The following is a 17,174-nucleotide window of genomic DNA, read 5'->3' on the forward strand; positions in this document are numbered from 1 at the left end:
GGGCCTTGAAGAATGGCCTGAGAAATGGGTCTTACGCAGCGCCTGCACCGAAATGGGTAGGCGCTTTTTTTAGAATCTGTCTTATCGGGGATAGAAGGACGGGGAAATCGGTTTGGACATTAAAGTTTACCTTGTCTCCGATTCTGGAGCCCTGAGAAAAAGTGTTCAGTGGGCCAGTAGCAGTTGGCTTTACGAAAAAGGAAAGATTTGGGGACAAAAGTGCTGTCGCTTTCGCCGTTTCCCAAGCACTATAATCTGTCGATGTTAGATGTGTTACTTAACTACTTACTCGGAGTAGAAAAGAGGAACCACCGTACTCATTTCTCAAACAATGGGTTTTGTGGTTTTGTTGTTGTTGTTGTTGTTGTTGTTGTTTTTTACAAGCAACAGAAGTTCCCGGGACTTTTGATTAGGGAATGTGAGCTTTAAGAGGATGACAAAGGCCAGAGGTGGTGGTTGCGGAAGGTCAACTGCTCAGGGCCAGGGACGATGCGCTTATCAAACAGCCTGCCCACCCACCCCAGCTGTATATCACATGACCCCTAGGTGCAGGGACCGAGACCAAATGTAGGAAATTTTCCAAGGGAACAGAGAAATTGCCTCCGGCCACATGGAAAACTAAGCTGTTATTTAAACGTCCCTGCTTGCCATGAAACAAACAGTGCAATTGCTTGAAAAGCCTATTTATACTAGCTGTGGGTATACTAGCAATACTAGCCTACTCTATGCCCTCTGATTGGGTAAAGCAAAGAAAAGAAATAGCCAATGAAAAGGTAGACCTGAAGAATTATTTACATTCCTCATTTGTGACGCTACAGTAAAATTAATCCAATCACGAGCGAAATCTTACTAACCTTATTTGAATACCACATCTATAAATATATGGGTCATCGTGGCGGATGATTATTTCTCCAGGGGTTGGCATTGATAGTGTTAACTTTTAACGCCAGAATGCCTGAACCGGCTAAGTCCGCTCAGGCCCCGAAAAAGGGCTCCAAGAAGGCGGTGACCAAGGCTCAGAAGAAGGACGGGAAGAAGCGCAAGCGGATCCGTAAGGAGAGCTACTCCGTGTACGTGTACAAGGTGCTGAAGCAGGTCCACCCGGACACCGGCATCTCGTCCAAGGCCATGGGAATCATGAACTCGTTCGTCAACGACATTTTCGACCGCATCGCGGGCGAGGCATCGCGCCTGGCGCATTACAACAAGCGCTCGACCATCACGTCCCGGGAGATCCAGACGGCCGTGCGCCTGCTGCTTCCCGGGGAGCTGGCCAAGCACGCCGTGTCCGAGGGCACCAAGGCCGTCACCAAGTACACCAGCTCCAAATAAACTTCCCAAGTAAGCGTTTTTACACCTAATCTCAAAGGCTCTTTTAAGAACCGTATATGTTTTTATTAAGTGAGTTGTAATTCTTTTATTCCAATGGGCGACTTTTCAGATTTGTCCTGCCAAATTTAAAGCTCTGCCACCATTGTTTAATTTGGTAATGTACCTGCGTAGGAAATGCTTGTAGGAAACCTAGCCAATGTGTGCCATAAACTGCGCGCTCACTATAAGCAAGTACAGTTACATAAAACCATGAATTATGTAGTATCACATAGCCAGATATTAATTAACTTGCACTGAAAATGCCATTTCAAGTGTACAGCTTTCCTTTCCGTGTATAGGTCTGCATGTTGATCCTGCCATTGATCCGGGATTTGGCGATCAACTCATTCTGCTTAGAATTTTTCTTTTCCGTTTTTCTTTTTTTAAGCGTATAGACATTGTTTGTGAAAAAAAGGCTAAAGACTGTGAAGTTTCACAGAAATAATTATAAAGGGTTTTCTGGTTTGCTTTCTTGAAAATTGGTCCGATTTCCTCTTGAGGCTCTGAACAGCGGGTGGGGGAGGTGGGGAAGGAGCCTGTGCTCCATCCTAAAGACACCGAGGGATAAGAACGGGAAGCCTTCTTTGACACGACTTCCAGTCAATCCTATCAGTTACTTTACCTTCATTCTCTGAAAGTCCTATTCAATTCATAGTCCTTCTTCGGTAGCATTCAGATTTAAGGTCCTCAGGGTTACAAGACAGAAACCCACTCCTCAATCCGTTAAGATGTCTTGACTCAGGACTGACGCCCCCTTTACAGCACCGTTTCCTCTTTCCCGGATGTCCCCGAGCATTGAGGGAGGAGAGGAAGTAGAAAGGGAAGAAAAGCCCCTTCTGGCTGGATGTGGTTTTGCTGCACGATGTAGGATAGCTTTAAGGGTGTTCGCTGCTGGAACAGATTTGTGGGGAAGTTAAATCTCTGGAATCTCGAAAAAGGGGCTGGGAGGGAGTGGCCTGGAGGAAAGGAATCAGTGGTCAGAGGTCACCAAGAAAACTGCAAAGTAGATGAGGCTGGAAAGGGAGGCAAGTGCTGGTTGAGGTGGAGAGTTTAGAAAGGGGGTGTTGTTGTCTAAGAGAGGAATGAATTTAGAAACCCTAGGGTTTGGGAGAAGGTGAGAACCCTAAACAGGTGCTCTGGATCACGGGGATAGATTTTCCATAATAGGGCAAGTGGGTACTTGGATGGACAATTAAAATCCAAAATAATACTTAAATTTACAAAACACTGTGAAGAGCCACTATGAAATAAGGAACTCTCATTCCCAGGTGCTTGACCCAGGGAAACCTCAAGCACCACAGCTAGCTTTCACCCAAACCTGAGCTTTGATTTTTAGAGTGTTATGTGAAGCCTGTCCGTGGTGGGGAGCATGATAAGGACTCTTTCCCACTGAAGCTGAGACACTAGACCAAAATGAACTAGAAATAAACACACACTCACCACAAATGATTGCAAAATCTGCCCTACCCTTGGTGCTGAACAAGTAGATTCCACCACTGAGAATTTGGCCTATAAGCCAGCCTTCACACTTAACTTGTTTCAGCATTAATACCACAGGGATTCAAAACACCTAGGCTGAGAATTTAATTTAGAGATAACCCCGACTGGTTTGGCGCCCCTGAGCACCTGATAAAAGCAAATACAAGTCCTCTCTTGAATAAGTTTCATTTTAGGTCTCAATCAATCTCCACAGATAAATATACAAGAAAATGAAAGCAGTTTCACAACCAAAATTAACCAAACACATCATGAAACAAGTAACCTTGACCAAGAGCAATGAACTATGATAAAAAAAAAGCTAACATGAAAATTTATTTAAAATACAGATATTGAAACTGATGACTGAGTAATAGGAAAAAAATGTTTAAAGTGTAAGTTAACAATTAAGAGTTAGTAGAAAATAAAAGAAGAAACTAAAGAATTGAGTCATGAAAGTGTATAAGGAGATTCTTGATGTGTGCCTAAAAGCCCTAGTAAATTGTACCATGGAAATACCTTTTTTTTAAAATAAGTCATTGAAAGAGTATAAGTTAATTCATTTAATAGATAGTCATTGACTATCTCTGGCTTAGTCATCTGCATGGTCACTGGAGATTCAGGGAAATAATGGTCGTCTTTGACCGGAAGCCCTCAGTTTTGTAAGGCTGTCAAGGAAGCTTACAATTAACTACTTTCATTTTCCTTTATCTTTCACTAAGAACCAAAAAAGTGTTTATCACTCCTTGCAAACCTACAGGCGGGTAAACAGACTTGGGCTCCTATGGGAACTACCATATTCATGCAATTGAGGCAAAAAAAAATCATCTCAATTTTTGAGTAATAAACAATATACAGTAATATTAATACTATTGTGACACAGTGCAAATCTAAGGAACAGTCCATAGGACTACACTCATATCTGACACCAACCGCAGGGTTCAGAGTTCTCTCCAAAGCCACCCTTGGATTAGATAATTTAATAGAAGGACTCACAGAACTCACCAAAAGCTATTATACTCAACATTAGGGTTTATTATACTAAAGGACACAAAGCAAAGTCAGCAAAGGGAAGAGACACATGAAGTAGAGTCTAGTCTTTTCCCAGTGGAGTCATGGAGCACTAACAACACCTCCCTGCAACAATGTGTGACAGCACAATGCATATCACCAACTAGGGAAACTTACCTAAGCCTTGGTGTCCAGACTTCTGTTACGTCTTTCACATAATCAACCACTTGAACGGCAGCACAGGGAAATAACATACAAGATCTTCTGGTAGCTCACAGTGGAAAAAAAAAAATGTGACAATGAATATATGTATGTTCATGTATAACTGAAAAATTGTGCTCTACACTGGAATTTGACACAAAATTGTAAAATGATTATAGCTCAATAAAAAAGTTTAAAAAAAACCCAAAACAACAAAAAACACCTGAATGGCTGATCTTTAGTCTCCAGTTCCTCTGGAGGTAGTGCAGATACAGCATGGCCTAAAGCCCACAACATGAATAATATTATTCCACTAGTCCATTAGACTATTAGACCTATGATCCTATTAGCTCAAGGCCTCCTGGTAAACAAAGATATTCTTAACATGTATTCCAAGGGCCTACAAGTTACCTTCCAGCAAAGGGCAAAGGCTAAACCTCTTTCAATAAGGTTAATTCTGAATGCAATCATAAGAAACTATATAAGAAAGACTTTATTTTTCCAATTTTGAACTATATATCTATCAGTGACCATAACTTGAGTTCTACAACTATTTGCTTTTTTATGATTGTTCTATCACATAGTTTTGTATATTTAGGTCACCTGTGGACCCAGAGATTGAGATTTCTGATGGAAGACAATTTTTCATACTTTATTCAGATGAACAGCATCAGCAGTCTTCTTGATTTGTACTCCTAACTGCCCTCCAAACCCTAGGTGCAGGAAAAGAAGACTTAGGAAAGGTGAAGGTCTACATTGCGGGAATGTAGGTGTTCTTCACCTTCATGTTGGTGGCATGGGCATTTAGTGCTACATAGAAGAAAAAACTCAGTTTCTTGACATGAAAACAGCACTTGACTTTCCCTTTCATAAACGATGAAATCTGCTGCCATGCACAGAGAACAGGAATTGTAGAAAAATAAAGGAGTTATGCTTTAGGATTTTATTTTAAGTTTTTAACAGTGAATGTTAAGTTGTGTTTTATAAATACAAGACAATATACATATCCAGCCAAATTATGGCTGTTTTTTAGGAAAGAAGGAGGAGGATCATGGGACAAAAAGAAAGGTGAGACAAATTGAGGAGGACTCAGAAAAAGATTGGAAGAAGCAAACTGCTACTACAGAAGGGAGAGGAAGGGCCTGGAGACCAAAGAGAAGCCTATAGCGGACTGTGATGGGAGAGGCAGGAAGAATAAAGAGGAAGATGGCTGGATTGACCTTATGATGTATTTAGTATTTTCGCCATGTATAAGACAAATCTGCTCCACGTTTCTTGGATTTTGAGTTGAATAGATTGATTAAAATGATATATCTGGGAGATGTTTTCTGACCAGTAGATGTAAAATGGTACCTCTCTCTTCCCGTTTTTAACTTGCTCTATTAATTGTTCTTCATTATACTTAGAACTAATTGACATAAGTTTGTTTATTTTTTGTTTCCCCTTCCCATTCTCAAGACTGTTAAGCTCCATTGGGGCAGGGTTAGTCTTTTTTTTGCCACTGAGTCCCTAATGCTTTGGCTGTTTCAGACACAGACTACGCTCTCAGTAAATATTTGCAGCACGATGTAATCAATTAATTGAAATACACATAAGTCTGTAATAATAAAGATAGAGCGCAGGGCTGATTGTTGAAAATATTCAATTGAATGAGTGACTCAGCCTTTCTGGGTCTCACTTTCTTCATCTATACAAGGAGAATAAAAATCATACACTACTTCTTAGAGTTATTTTAAGGACTGAGATAATTTGTTTAAGAAGCGTAGGGTATATAGCTTAGTGGTAGAGTGGGTTCAACTCCCAGTATGTCTATTAAATATATAAATAAATAATTACGCCCTCAAAAGTTAGGAAGAAAAAATTTTTTTTAAGTTTAAAAGAATTATAACCTTTTTTTTAAAGAAGGGATCATTTGTGTAAAGCTAAAGCTCTTTAAAAAGTTATGGACATTTTGTAGGCACTTGGAAATTGTTATCTTTTCCTTAGTCACTGAATTAAAACGAAAATCAGAGAAGCTGATTCTCTTCAGATGAAAAACTAAAGGGAAACAATATAAGCTTTTGATCTATTTGAATTCCACCCCAAGTGGGGTAGTTGGGGAATTTGGAACAAAGATCACATTATTCAGGAATATCTCTTGACTCAATATAATTTAAGTCATTATCTGTTCATGTTAGTAATGACTAAAATGTGCGTAACACTGGAGCGGAGATTCGTTGTAGCACATTATACAAGCATATGTAAACAGACCCCTCTTCATTGTGTAGCAGATATTAATGCTGATGGCAAAATGGCACCTAACATATAAACTTTTTAAATTACTTCAGTCAGGGCAGCAATATAAGTGCAAAGAACTGAATGCCAGCAGAAAGTGAAAATGAGAATCTGGCTGAGAAGTTATGAAGTATGATGTCCAGTCTGCCTGAGATGATTGATTAGTCTGTATATCCCACCCAAATCCTATCCATCTGATTTACTGCACACTGATTTATGAAAAGGTGATCATTACCTGAGTGGAAGAGCATAAACAAGGTGTTTTAGCTTTTTCATTGTATTTATATTTGAATTAAAGAAATAGAATTTACTTCTGTAACAGGCCTAATTACAGGAATTCATTACTTACTGTGGACTACCTACCTTTGCTGGGGAAAGCCTGAATGAAAGGATGGCAAAATATCTGTATGTAAATGAGATGCTATAATTAATAAAATCTGTGGATAATTGGAATGCCTCATTCATTGTTGATTCAAATCCTTCTTCTAAGATCTCTCCCCCTTCTAGACATACAACTTATTTATTTTTCATTTCATTTTCTGGCATTAATTTCTCAGTAGATAAGGCCTAAGCACTGATTTGGCTTTGGTAACGAACTTGAAACAAACAACTTAGTGTAGCTAAGCTGATGTTTGAGAAGTCGCCTTCTGTTGCTGAATCCTGGCCCCTGTACCCTCTTTTCGAATCAAGGTTCAGAGGCAGTTTTGGGGAAGAGGAAAGAATAGCTTTATTTCTTTGCCAGGCAAAGTGGGTCACAGTGGGCTGTTGCCTCAGGTGTGCGAGGCTGTTTGGGGAGGAGTGGTAGGGAGTTTTATAGTGAAAATCCAAGGAACAGGGCTTTAGATAAGATGCAGGGCTTCATTCCTTTCTTCTCTGATACAATTACAGTGGTGTACAGGGTAATCTGGTGACAAGGTCTTCTGTTCTTGGGAGTTCACCAGCCTTATCTCCTGACATTCTTGTGCCTGGAACAAAGGGCACTCATAGGAAAGGGGGGGCGGGTGGTATACATCTTGGGAAAAGAAAAACTATGTGCAATTAAAATAAAACCAGATTCAAGGATATCTCACAGAAATCATTTGAGGTTACTATTAAGTGACTATAATCACTGTGCCCACTGTGCGGTTACACTTCAACATCTGAATTAAGGGGAACACAATAATTTGAAGCAGTTTCAAAATTAAACGTACGCTAAAATCACCTGAAGGATCACTGGGCCCCACCTCATAGTGTTCTGATTCACTACAACTGGAGGAGGATCCAATCATTTGGATTTCTAAATTATGAAGGTGGTGCTGTTGCTGCTGGTCTAGGGATAACACTTGGAGAACTGTGCTTTAGGACATGAGGTTTCCTTGAGATACTACCAAACAGCCCCACGAAACTGAAAAAACACATTGAAGTTTAAACTGGAAGTGTGTACTGAAAATGAGCACCTCCTCCCCCCGCGCGGCCGAGCTAGGGTGCACATCACAATGTGGGCACTACATGCCCTGCCTTTGCCGGCTCCCCTCCACCCCTCCACGCCAACTCTCTCATTGGACCCTCCCGCCACGCCCCTTCCATACCGGCTCCCTCATTGGGCCGACCCGTCGCGCCCCTCAATGTCGGCTCCCTCATTGGGGCGTCTCATTCAGCCACCCGTTCATCCGCTGCTCGCAGAACCGCAAGTTACGTATACACCGGGTAACGCCATTCGCGCTCCTCCTCTCCGGCCTGCAGTTTGAACCCGCGAGGTTTCCCTGTGGCCGCCCCTGCTAGTGCGCAGACTCTGCCGACGCAGCCTCTCTCTTCTGGCAACCACAGGACGCCGGAGAGTCCGAACGATGCGCCGGGTCATTCGCAGATAAAGACACAGAACCGAGCAGTCTGAAGACCAAGAAGCAAGGCAACAGCCCCTCCTTCTCACCCCCTGCACTGGTTTTTCTCCTCCTCTCCCAACTTTTTCTGAGTTGTCATTTCCTTCATAGCTAATCCCCAAGAGCCCTGCCTTGCGCCACCTCTGCTTATTGTCAGCACTTTTATCGGGCACTTTGTGTGAGTATTAAGTGCGTGTATATGTGGCATCCATTAGGCATAGTGGACACAGGGCCTACGGCCCACAGTACTTTTAGAGGCTTACTAAGATACTTGAATTTGTAAACTTTTAGGTTGATGGAAACGTTCTAATATATTGATGCTTTGATTTTTATATAACTTTAGTAATTATATTATTTTTGTTATTTTTATGGAGGAAGGGATCCAGAAAGGCAGATGTGCATAGGACCCACAAAAGATAATGCAGCCTTGAGTTCAGGTAGCACGGACCTGTTTCCAGTTTTTTTTATTTAAAAATAACTAAATAAATAATGGTAAATAAACACCCAAAATTCTAAGTGCTTTCTAGATGTTAACTGATTTACTTTTCATAACACACCTGTGAACTATTGTTACCCCAATTTATCTGGATATATGAGTTACCCAAAGCTCAAAATAATTCACCCAATGTTACTCAGCTAATAAATCGCAGAGGTTATAGCTCAGTGGTAAAGTGCATGCTTAGCATGCACGAGATCCTGGGTTCAATCCTTAATACCTCCATTAAAAAGTAAATAAACAAGTAAACCTGATTACCTCCCGTGGCAAAAGAAAAAAATTATATATATGTATATATAGCAGAGGGTATTCTCACCCAGGCTGTTTAGCTCCAGGATCCCTAACCTAAAAACCATTGCACTAAAGATATTATCTCGAGATAACTCTAAACAGTTAATCCAAAAAAACAGCAGATAAGATAACCACTTAACTCTAGACAAGCTAATGTGAGCAGTCTTCTCCACTTTGCCAATATAGACTTGAACAAACACTAGCAGACTTTTTAGCAGCTCAAGGCCTAGGATGCCCCCAGCCCCTCTTAAAGAGCCTACGCAAGTCAAGACCTACTATTCATTTCATGTTTTTCCTTTTCTGTTTTGTTTTTGTTTGTCATTTTTTAAAGAATCATCTTGACATTTTTGCTCATCAACATGAATTTGACAGTGCTCCATCAAAAAATCCAGTGACGCTTTGTGACATAAAGTTGAAATTTTAGATTATTTTGAAATTTATGGACATTTTAGCCTATTGAGACACTCCAAACATAAAAATAGTCCATCACTTAATTTAGGTGAGTCTTCTTTCATGTCCTTTAATAACACTTCATAGTTATATTCCTAGAAATCTGTGTGTGTGTGTTGCTCCTGTCCAGTTTAGGTGAAGTTACATAACTTGCGAAGAATAAAAGGAAGATAGCTATTTTTCTATTGAAACAGCTTATGCAAAATAAGGATTATCAATTACTTAAATTTCACTAAAACCTATAAAATCTAAGTGTGCTTGGAAAGCTTTGGGCTCAAGACTATAGGAGAGATATATTTTCAAACCACCTATCATATTTCCTTAATCATAACTTGTTTATTCAGCCTATACTTTTCTATTAAGATTAATTTTTTTTTGTAAAAGTTGTTGATAACATTCTCATGGTTCTTTCCATCCCCCTTTCAGTAGGTAATTTCCCTTTTTTATTTCTATAACTTATTTCCCCCTCTCCCCTACACACACTTTTTTTCATGACTAGTCTTTCTAGAGGTTTGCATATTATAACTAGGTTTTCAGAGAACAAACTTGTGGTTTATGGATCATCTCCATTTTTTTCCTTTTCAATTTTTTCTTCCTTTTAAATTTCAAAAATTGACATTGAAAATAAAATGTCAATGTACAAATCCATGAGAATATATGAACAGTTAGATGTAATAGAGCTCAACAATTTGATGGATATATGAGCACCACATAAAAATTTATGGCCTTCCTACTTGTTAGCGGAGACCTACCTTGTAATAGAAGAACCAGGAATCATTCAGAAGAGTGCAACACATTCTAAGAATTCTAAGTCCAATTGTTTCTGCTTAATTTTGATTTATTCTATTGTTCTTTTTCTAGCTTTTTTTTTTTGATAAATACCTAGTTCCTGTCTTCAGTGTTTCGTGTTCATGCATTCATCTAATATTGTATATTTCCAATTTCTTACCACTTCAGATATATCCTACAATTTTCACATGTATTATTCTCATTCATATTTATCTCAGAATATTAAATAGTTTCCCTTATGAACTTCATTCTAATCCATGATATTTAGACGTGTGCTTTTAGTATTCAATGATATGGGATGATTGTTTTATTTTTACTATCTTTAAAAAATTATTTTTTATCGCTATTTAATTGGATTATGAAAAAAGAGTGCACTGTTTATGAAACTGTTTCTTTGGTATCTATTGTGACTTTTTCTAAAGCCAAGATTGAATTTCTGAAATGGTTAAATGTGTGCTTTTAAATATTGGATATTCTCTATGTGTTAAGTGCAGGAATAATAGACAGATGAAGTTTATTCATTGTGGTGTTCACATATTCTATAACTATGCACATTTTTCTATTCTTGTTATGTGAATTTTTGAGGAGTATATTGAAAATTTGCCCTACAATCATGAACTTGAAATTCTCCTATGTCTCCCATTTATTGAGTTACATACTGGTTGTGTGGTCAGGTGCATACAAGGTCCTGAATGTTACATCTTAGTAGTAGATCTTTATTTGATCATTGTGGAGTGTAGGGGTTATTTTATTTGTAGAAATTCTATTTTATTATTTTTGATTAACTTATTTTATTTCTCCTTGTTCCTTGATTGTATAATCCTATTTTGATTTATTTCTTTAAGCTTTCAGTAAATACTTTACTGTCTCTCATCATTTCAATATCTGAAATTATTAGTCTTAAGGAGAGGGGATCTAAGACTCTTATTTATTTGGAAACGTGACTCTCCAGTATCTGTTTTCCTCTTCTATGTGATAACATTTAGTATAAGCTTATATTTGGTAGTCCCTAGTTCATAGTAGAGTGTCTGGCACGTAAGAGGTGCTCAATAAATAATTGCTGAATAAATAAATCACAAACACTCTGTGTATATAGAGAGAAATTGAATTCAAGATGCTTTCTTCCTGAAGGGGTTTGCCTTTGCCTTCACAGGGCACTAGGAGGCGCTCTGAACCTGTATCACTAATTTCAGGAATCTTTCATTGAAACCCCAGATTCTTCATAAATGGTTAAATCCCAGTGGCAGATTTCTTCTGTCCTCCACACAGTCCTGCAGAGACAGACAGGTTTTCTTCGGAATCTTTGCTAGATTAACCTTCCTCTAACCTATCGTTTCTCCAAGGGTCCTGAGTTTAGTTTAAGTCTTCTCCAAGGAGAAGACATTAATTGACAAAGCCCAGAATCTTGTTAATGATATTTGCCTCGGGGAACCAATCAAGTGTATTTATCACTCTGGTTTCAGCTCCTAGGTTTTTCATTGCTTTGGAGGTTTCCGGGAATTTTCCGCGGTTTCTTGTTAGCTGGGCAATGATGTGCTACTGTTTTGTTGTAGTTTATCTGGTCTTTAGGTGTTTTGCTTCAGGAGGGCTTTGTATCCAGAATATCTTGTTTTCTGTATTGGAAATAAAATTTCTTACAATGTCTCTCTCTATTCCTACTAATACTTTTAGCTTAAAAGTGTGTCTGATATTAATATTGCTAACTTGCTCTAGGTAACCATTCCCCAGGCATGTTTTCCTCTCATTCTTTTCTTTTATTTGAATCTATCCATGATTTATTTTCAAATCAAGTAAGAGGAGCACTTTTAATGCATATTTTTATTACACATATTCTTTTGCTTTATAAAAAAAGTAAACATCTAAAAGATAAACTACTGTACCTTTGCAAGAACTCTAGCATATACTTTTCTGAGAGAGAAAAGACAACGTATAAAACTCCCATGTGATCACAATCATATAGCAAAATATACATTATTTCAGTTAATATCTATCATTATTTTGGAGTTACATTTTTTGTAATCCTAAAAAAAAGAAATCACTGTTCTTGGGTCTGGAGAGAATTTATATGGGGAAATGTATTTAATTAAGAGAATAGCAGTCAATTTTGTTTTAAAATTAACAATCCTGGGGTCCAGGTAACACCTTTCACCTCATCATCAAATGATCACTGCCTCAGAGGAGTTTAGAACAATTGGGATTCAGGAGCTTTGCCTAGACAGACAATTTTCATGTTCTCCAACATATATTTCTATAAATAATTATTATAGTTCATTAATTTCACTTAATAATACACTTAACATAAAACCAAATGTGTTTATTATTTTACTTTTTTTTTTTTTTAAACATCAGACCCAGCAAGATTTAAAGGAGATGTCTTTGGTTATAACAAACAATATTGACCTTTAATCTGAGCCTTGTGTCGTGGGAAATAGTGATTATTAAAGAAATTCTCCCCCTTTTTGTGTTCCAAAAATGATTTATTGCAAGGAACCACCTTTTCCCCCTGTGACTTAGATAAGACTCAAAAAAACCAACTCCTGGTGGGAAGGGTATATAGCTCAGTGGTAGAGTGCCTACTTAGCTTGCAAGAGGTCATTGGTTCAATCCTCAGTACCTCCATTTAAAAACATTAATTAAATTTAAAAAACAACTCCTTGTCTACCTAGGACAAGGCAAGACACAGGAACCCCTAAATTCCCATTCTTTGCCTCAAAACTGATAACCTGAACTGATAAATGGGAGCAATATACTTTGTCAACCAAAACCTAGTTACATTTTCTGTATCCCCCCAGGTCCTAGAACTTTGACCCACCCTCAGCCTGAGCCACTTTACCATCCCTTCTTAAGGGTCCCTTCTGATAGTTGGCTGGCCTGGAGGTAAAACATGTTTTACCAATGTTTCATCAAGGCACTTTTTCATCCCACTTTTCCTATGTCATACTCAATTTTTTTTTAGTCTTGTTTACTCTTCCCTAAGAAGGAAATTCCTTTTGGCTTCAGCCAAATAGAAGCTTAATGATCATATGCAGTAGTCCCTTTCACCTCCTATCAACAGTCCTTTAAAAAAAGGCTCTCTTTACCAAGTCTGAATCTGTTTTTCATTTAAAACAACTCATGGACTATTTTGCCCTGTACACTGTGTGTTATTACTAAATTCACGTAGGTATGGAATAAACACTTTAGTTTGGGTCAGTCCTCACCACTCTTCAATGTTATATAGATCTGTTCACCTGTGTAGAGGTTATAGCCTCTATTGATGATTACTACATTTAAATTAGTTGCCTGTTTCCTTTGAGACAGGAGGGAAGGGGGCAGGGCACACCTATTAAAAGAATAACACAGTAATGAGCACCAAGATGGCCAAAGATTCAATTCCCAGTAGATCTTGAGGCCCAAGAGAGTAGAAAATTTGACTTCCAGCACACCTTGACCTTCATTATATGCTCGTTGTAATATATTATCATGGTAAATGGCACTGACACAAGTGCTATGACAGAAATTTTGGGGTGAAATTTCATGGGGTGGCTGAAATATGTGTAAATTTAGAGAAATCAAACCCAAAATGATTGGATATTGATTTAACTCTACAGCTTTGGGTCTTAATCAGTGGTTTTCAACTTTATGTATAATGGAAATACATCAAACTCTCAACTAGTAAATTATTAAGTAGATGATATTGTGAAGCTAATATCAACTAAAAATAGATAGAGCTAATAGCAATCACTGAATCCCTCTCTCTATGATTTGCTTTATCTATATTTTGTCTCTCCAAAATACTGTCTCATTCTCCAGATAAATTTCTCCTTTTGCCCCACTCTTCCCCCTCTGCCTCTTTTTCCATTGGGTCTTTTTCTCTTTCTCTCCCTATGCCTTTGCCATTTTTTCTTTAATCTTGTAATTTTCTTTCTCATTTTTCTCTCTCCTCTTCCTACATAGACTAGGTATATCATAGAATCAAGGGGTTTTTTTGTTTGTTTGTTTGTTTTTTGTTTTTGTTTTTGTTTTCATTTTTAACAGTCTCTTTCAGTCATTTAAGAAATGCTCTATTTTCCATGCTTCTAAAGTTAGATGAAACCACAACAAACTTTTCTTTTTTTTCCTAAAACAGCCTACCATAAGCAAGTGGGAGACTTATAAAGGATTCAGATTCAAGCCAGACTGCTTAAATCAGTATTCTGGCTCCACAATTTACATGGGATTTGGGGTAAAGGCCTTGTCTCATATCCTCTCCTTTCCTTTTTTGCTAAACGGAGGGTGGAAAAAATCAGGTAGGGTTTTATGATTAAATAATATAATACATATAAAGGATGTTATCTATTATTCCAAACATTGCTACATGGGCTAAATTGGTGATAAGGAAAAATATAGAGGTTGAATAATTCTTCAGTAGATTTCCTCCTCAATACCAAAGTGAGAAAAACAAATTAACTACTTTGTGCCTTTGTTAGTTGCCAGCCTGCCGCATGCAACTTGCTGCCCTGAATTTACTGCCAGCAGGGGAAACTGAAAGGTGGGGCAGTCTAGAAAGTCTTACAAACATCAAAGTGAAATTCAGGGGAAACACCTCCCTACAGAAATGAAAGATGGTAATGGAAGAACTAGCTAAGTAGCCGGTTTCTAATAGTGATAATAGTAAATTGTAAATAAAGCTGTTAAACAACACGATCTACTGTTTTAGTTGCTTTGTGGTTTTTGTTTTCTTTTGTTTTGTTGATATTTTCACTAGATATAGGGAAGAACAATTTCTCATCCACTTTTGTGGATAAACTGGGTATGATATGATCGTTTCCAATACAAAGCACTGCAGCGTATTGGCTATGAAATTCTTGTCTTTCTTGCCTCCCTTCAAGCCACGTAATTTTAATCACTGACATATATTTTCACACTATAGTTTTGCATTTTGGATACAGTTGGAAACACTGTCTTCGGAATTGTTTGGATGACCGTAGATAGCTTATTTCTTCCTTTCCCTGTCACTGGTCTAGAGTCTGGATTCAAATGAAGAGGTACAGATTTTCCAGGAGTTTCAAAGGGCCTTGCAAATCTGAGAGTTGACCAGTGAATGAGCTCTGCCTCTTTGGTATTTCAAAATACTGCGGAGAGTGACTTCTAGCTTTTAAATTTAGCAAACTAATCTGAATTATTATGAACGACTCGGAATTCACAAATTAGGTTAACTAGATTAAAGTAGCTGGCCTGATTGCTGGAAAACTGTCTCATGATATATCCAATGGGAGAGTAGATCTCGAGTTTATTATTTGCATACAAACGTATCGATAAATGAACGAATCAGCAGTTGCGAAGCAAAGACTTCATTTGCATAATACTGCCTACAAATAGGCCGGAGCCGATAAAGCAGACACCATTTTGTTTACGAAAAAGAACGACTGAAAATGCCTGAACCAGCGAAGTCGGCTCCGGCCCCGAAAAAGGGCTCCAAGAAGGCGGTGACTAAGGCACAGAAGAAGGACGGCAAGAAGCGCAAGCGTAGCCGCAAGGAGAGCTACTCGGTGTACGTGTATAAGGTGCTGAAGCAGGTTCACCCGGACACCGGCATTTCGTCCAAAGCCATGGGCATCATGAACTCGTTTGTCAACGACATTTTCGAGCGCATCGCGGGTGAGGCGTCGCGCCTGGCGCACTACAACAAGCGCTCGACCATCACGTCCCGGGAGATCCAGACGGCCGTGCGCCTGCTGCTTCCCGGGGAGCTGGCCAAGCACGCCGTGTCCGAGGGCACCAAGGCCGTCACCAAGTACACCAGCTCCAAGTAAATGTGTTCATAGGCACGGTCAAACCCAAAGGCTCTTTTTAGAGCCACTTCACGTTTACACAGTAAGAGCTGTGCACTAGCAAGTGGTATTTCCTGAAAGCTAGGCTTCCAATCACTGTTACAGGTAGCACTTAAAATGCAGTTAGAAAGTTAACGGTTCTCAGGGGGGCAAATTCGCGTATTTTTCTGATTACCGTCCCGTGTACGAGGATTCCTAGCAGCGTAAGCGAACATGGGCTGACGTCCTAGCACTAACCCCTACTTATTTGACTTCATGATCACCTTTATGGAACATACACAGATGCTCTGTGGGCTGTTAGCGAGCTTCGGGAAACTCTCGTCTATGTTTTTGGTAAAAATACCACCTTGTAGCGTCTAATAGGTCAGAACAACATTTGAATCTCCCGCTCTTCAAAAGCGGAACTTCCTCTCTCTGATGTTGCGGATCTCCCGCCTTCTCATGTCCTTTTGTGTGGATCTAATTCCTTTTCACTCCCCCAGCCCTTTGCCTAGGGCTTTCGAATCCTGGCTAAGTATTTTAAGATTCTTTACAAACCTGATATATTGGCTGTAGTTCTCCAGTAAAGGAACAGCAGTTATTAATTTTTACTGTCGTTTTATCACTTTACTAAATTTTTGAAAACCTCTTGTCATTGGATTTTTTTTTTTTTTTTGAAGATTACATTCCTCTACGCACTCTACTGACGTTTTGCAGGCTAAACCTACAAAATTCACAGAATTTTCAATGTTCAGCACCAACTGTCTTCTCACCTGTGTGGTCACATAATATAAAGGTCAGCTCTTCACCCTTCTTAACCACCCTTTTCTTTTTCTCTTGGGAAGTCTCTTCTGAGCCCATCCCCCTCTCCTGCCTCCAGCTCCCCTTTCCCTGCTCAGTTCAGAAACCATGAAGCAATGCCAGTTCAGGAGGCAGACAGGAAGAACCCTGGAAGTAGATGTCTTTTAACGGTCTTGGGCTGAATTCTGAGGTTTGTGATCACATAGTGCCCAAGAGACTAAACCCTGGGAGACTGAGTCAGGCGCTCCATTATTTCTCCGGAAACTGCAATGTAGGGGCTTCCTTCAGGAAGTTGGGTGGAAAAGGTTCAGTGGAGGGCATCTCACTCATAAATGGAAATATCAAGACACCCAAGAATTGCTCCCACTGTTCCTGAGAAACACT

General features: G+C 39.1%; 2 protein-coding genes across 3 annotated transcripts; both read left to right on the top strand.

Annotated features, from left to right (window-relative positions):
• The first annotated feature begins 951 nt into the window (after positions 1-951).
• Positions 952-6,786, top strand: LOC123611639 (histone H2B type 1-C/E/F/G/I). 2 transcript variants are annotated; one of them, XM_045509664.2, is made up of 2 exons: positions 952-1,341; positions 4,658-6,786. In XM_045509664.2, the coding sequence occupies exon 1, from the start codon at positions 952-954 to the stop codon at positions 1,330-1,332; it is 381 nt and encodes a 126-aa protein (XP_045365620.1). In that variant the 3' UTR covers positions 1,333-1,341; positions 4,658-6,786. The 2 variants fall into 2 exon arrangements, with proteins under 2 accessions (XP_045365620.1, XP_045365619.1); XM_045509663.2 differs by having other exon boundaries at positions 5,093-6,786.
• Positions 6,787-7,351: 565 nt separating this feature from the next.
• Positions 7,352-16,478, top strand: LOC105084163 (histone H2B type 1-C/E/F/G/I). The gene has a single exon (XM_074348213.1). It carries the CDS (start codon positions 15,612-15,614, stop codon positions 15,990-15,992), a length of 381 nt encoding a protein of 126 aa, XP_074204314.1. The 5' UTR covers positions 7,352-15,611; the 3' UTR covers positions 15,993-16,478.
• Positions 16,479-17,174: the final 696 nt, after the last annotated feature.

Source organism: Camelus bactrianus, chromosome 20 (assembly GCF_048773025.1).
Source record: "Camelus bactrianus isolate YW-2024 breed Bactrian camel chromosome 20, ASM4877302v1, whole genome shotgun sequence".
NCBI classification, from domain to species: domain Eukaryota; kingdom Metazoa; phylum Chordata; class Mammalia; order Artiodactyla; family Camelidae; genus Camelus; species Camelus bactrianus.

What these genes read in the sequence shown, in the direction of transcription:
- LOC105084163 (XM_074348213.1), top strand. Translation starts at nt 15,612, where the DNA reads ATGCCTGAACCAGCGAAGTCGGCTCCGGCCCCGAAAAAGGGCTCCAAG.
- LOC123611639 (XM_045509664.2), top strand. Translation starts at nt 952, where the DNA reads ATGCCTGAACCGGCTAAGTCCGCTCAGGCCCCGAAAAAGGGCTCCAAG.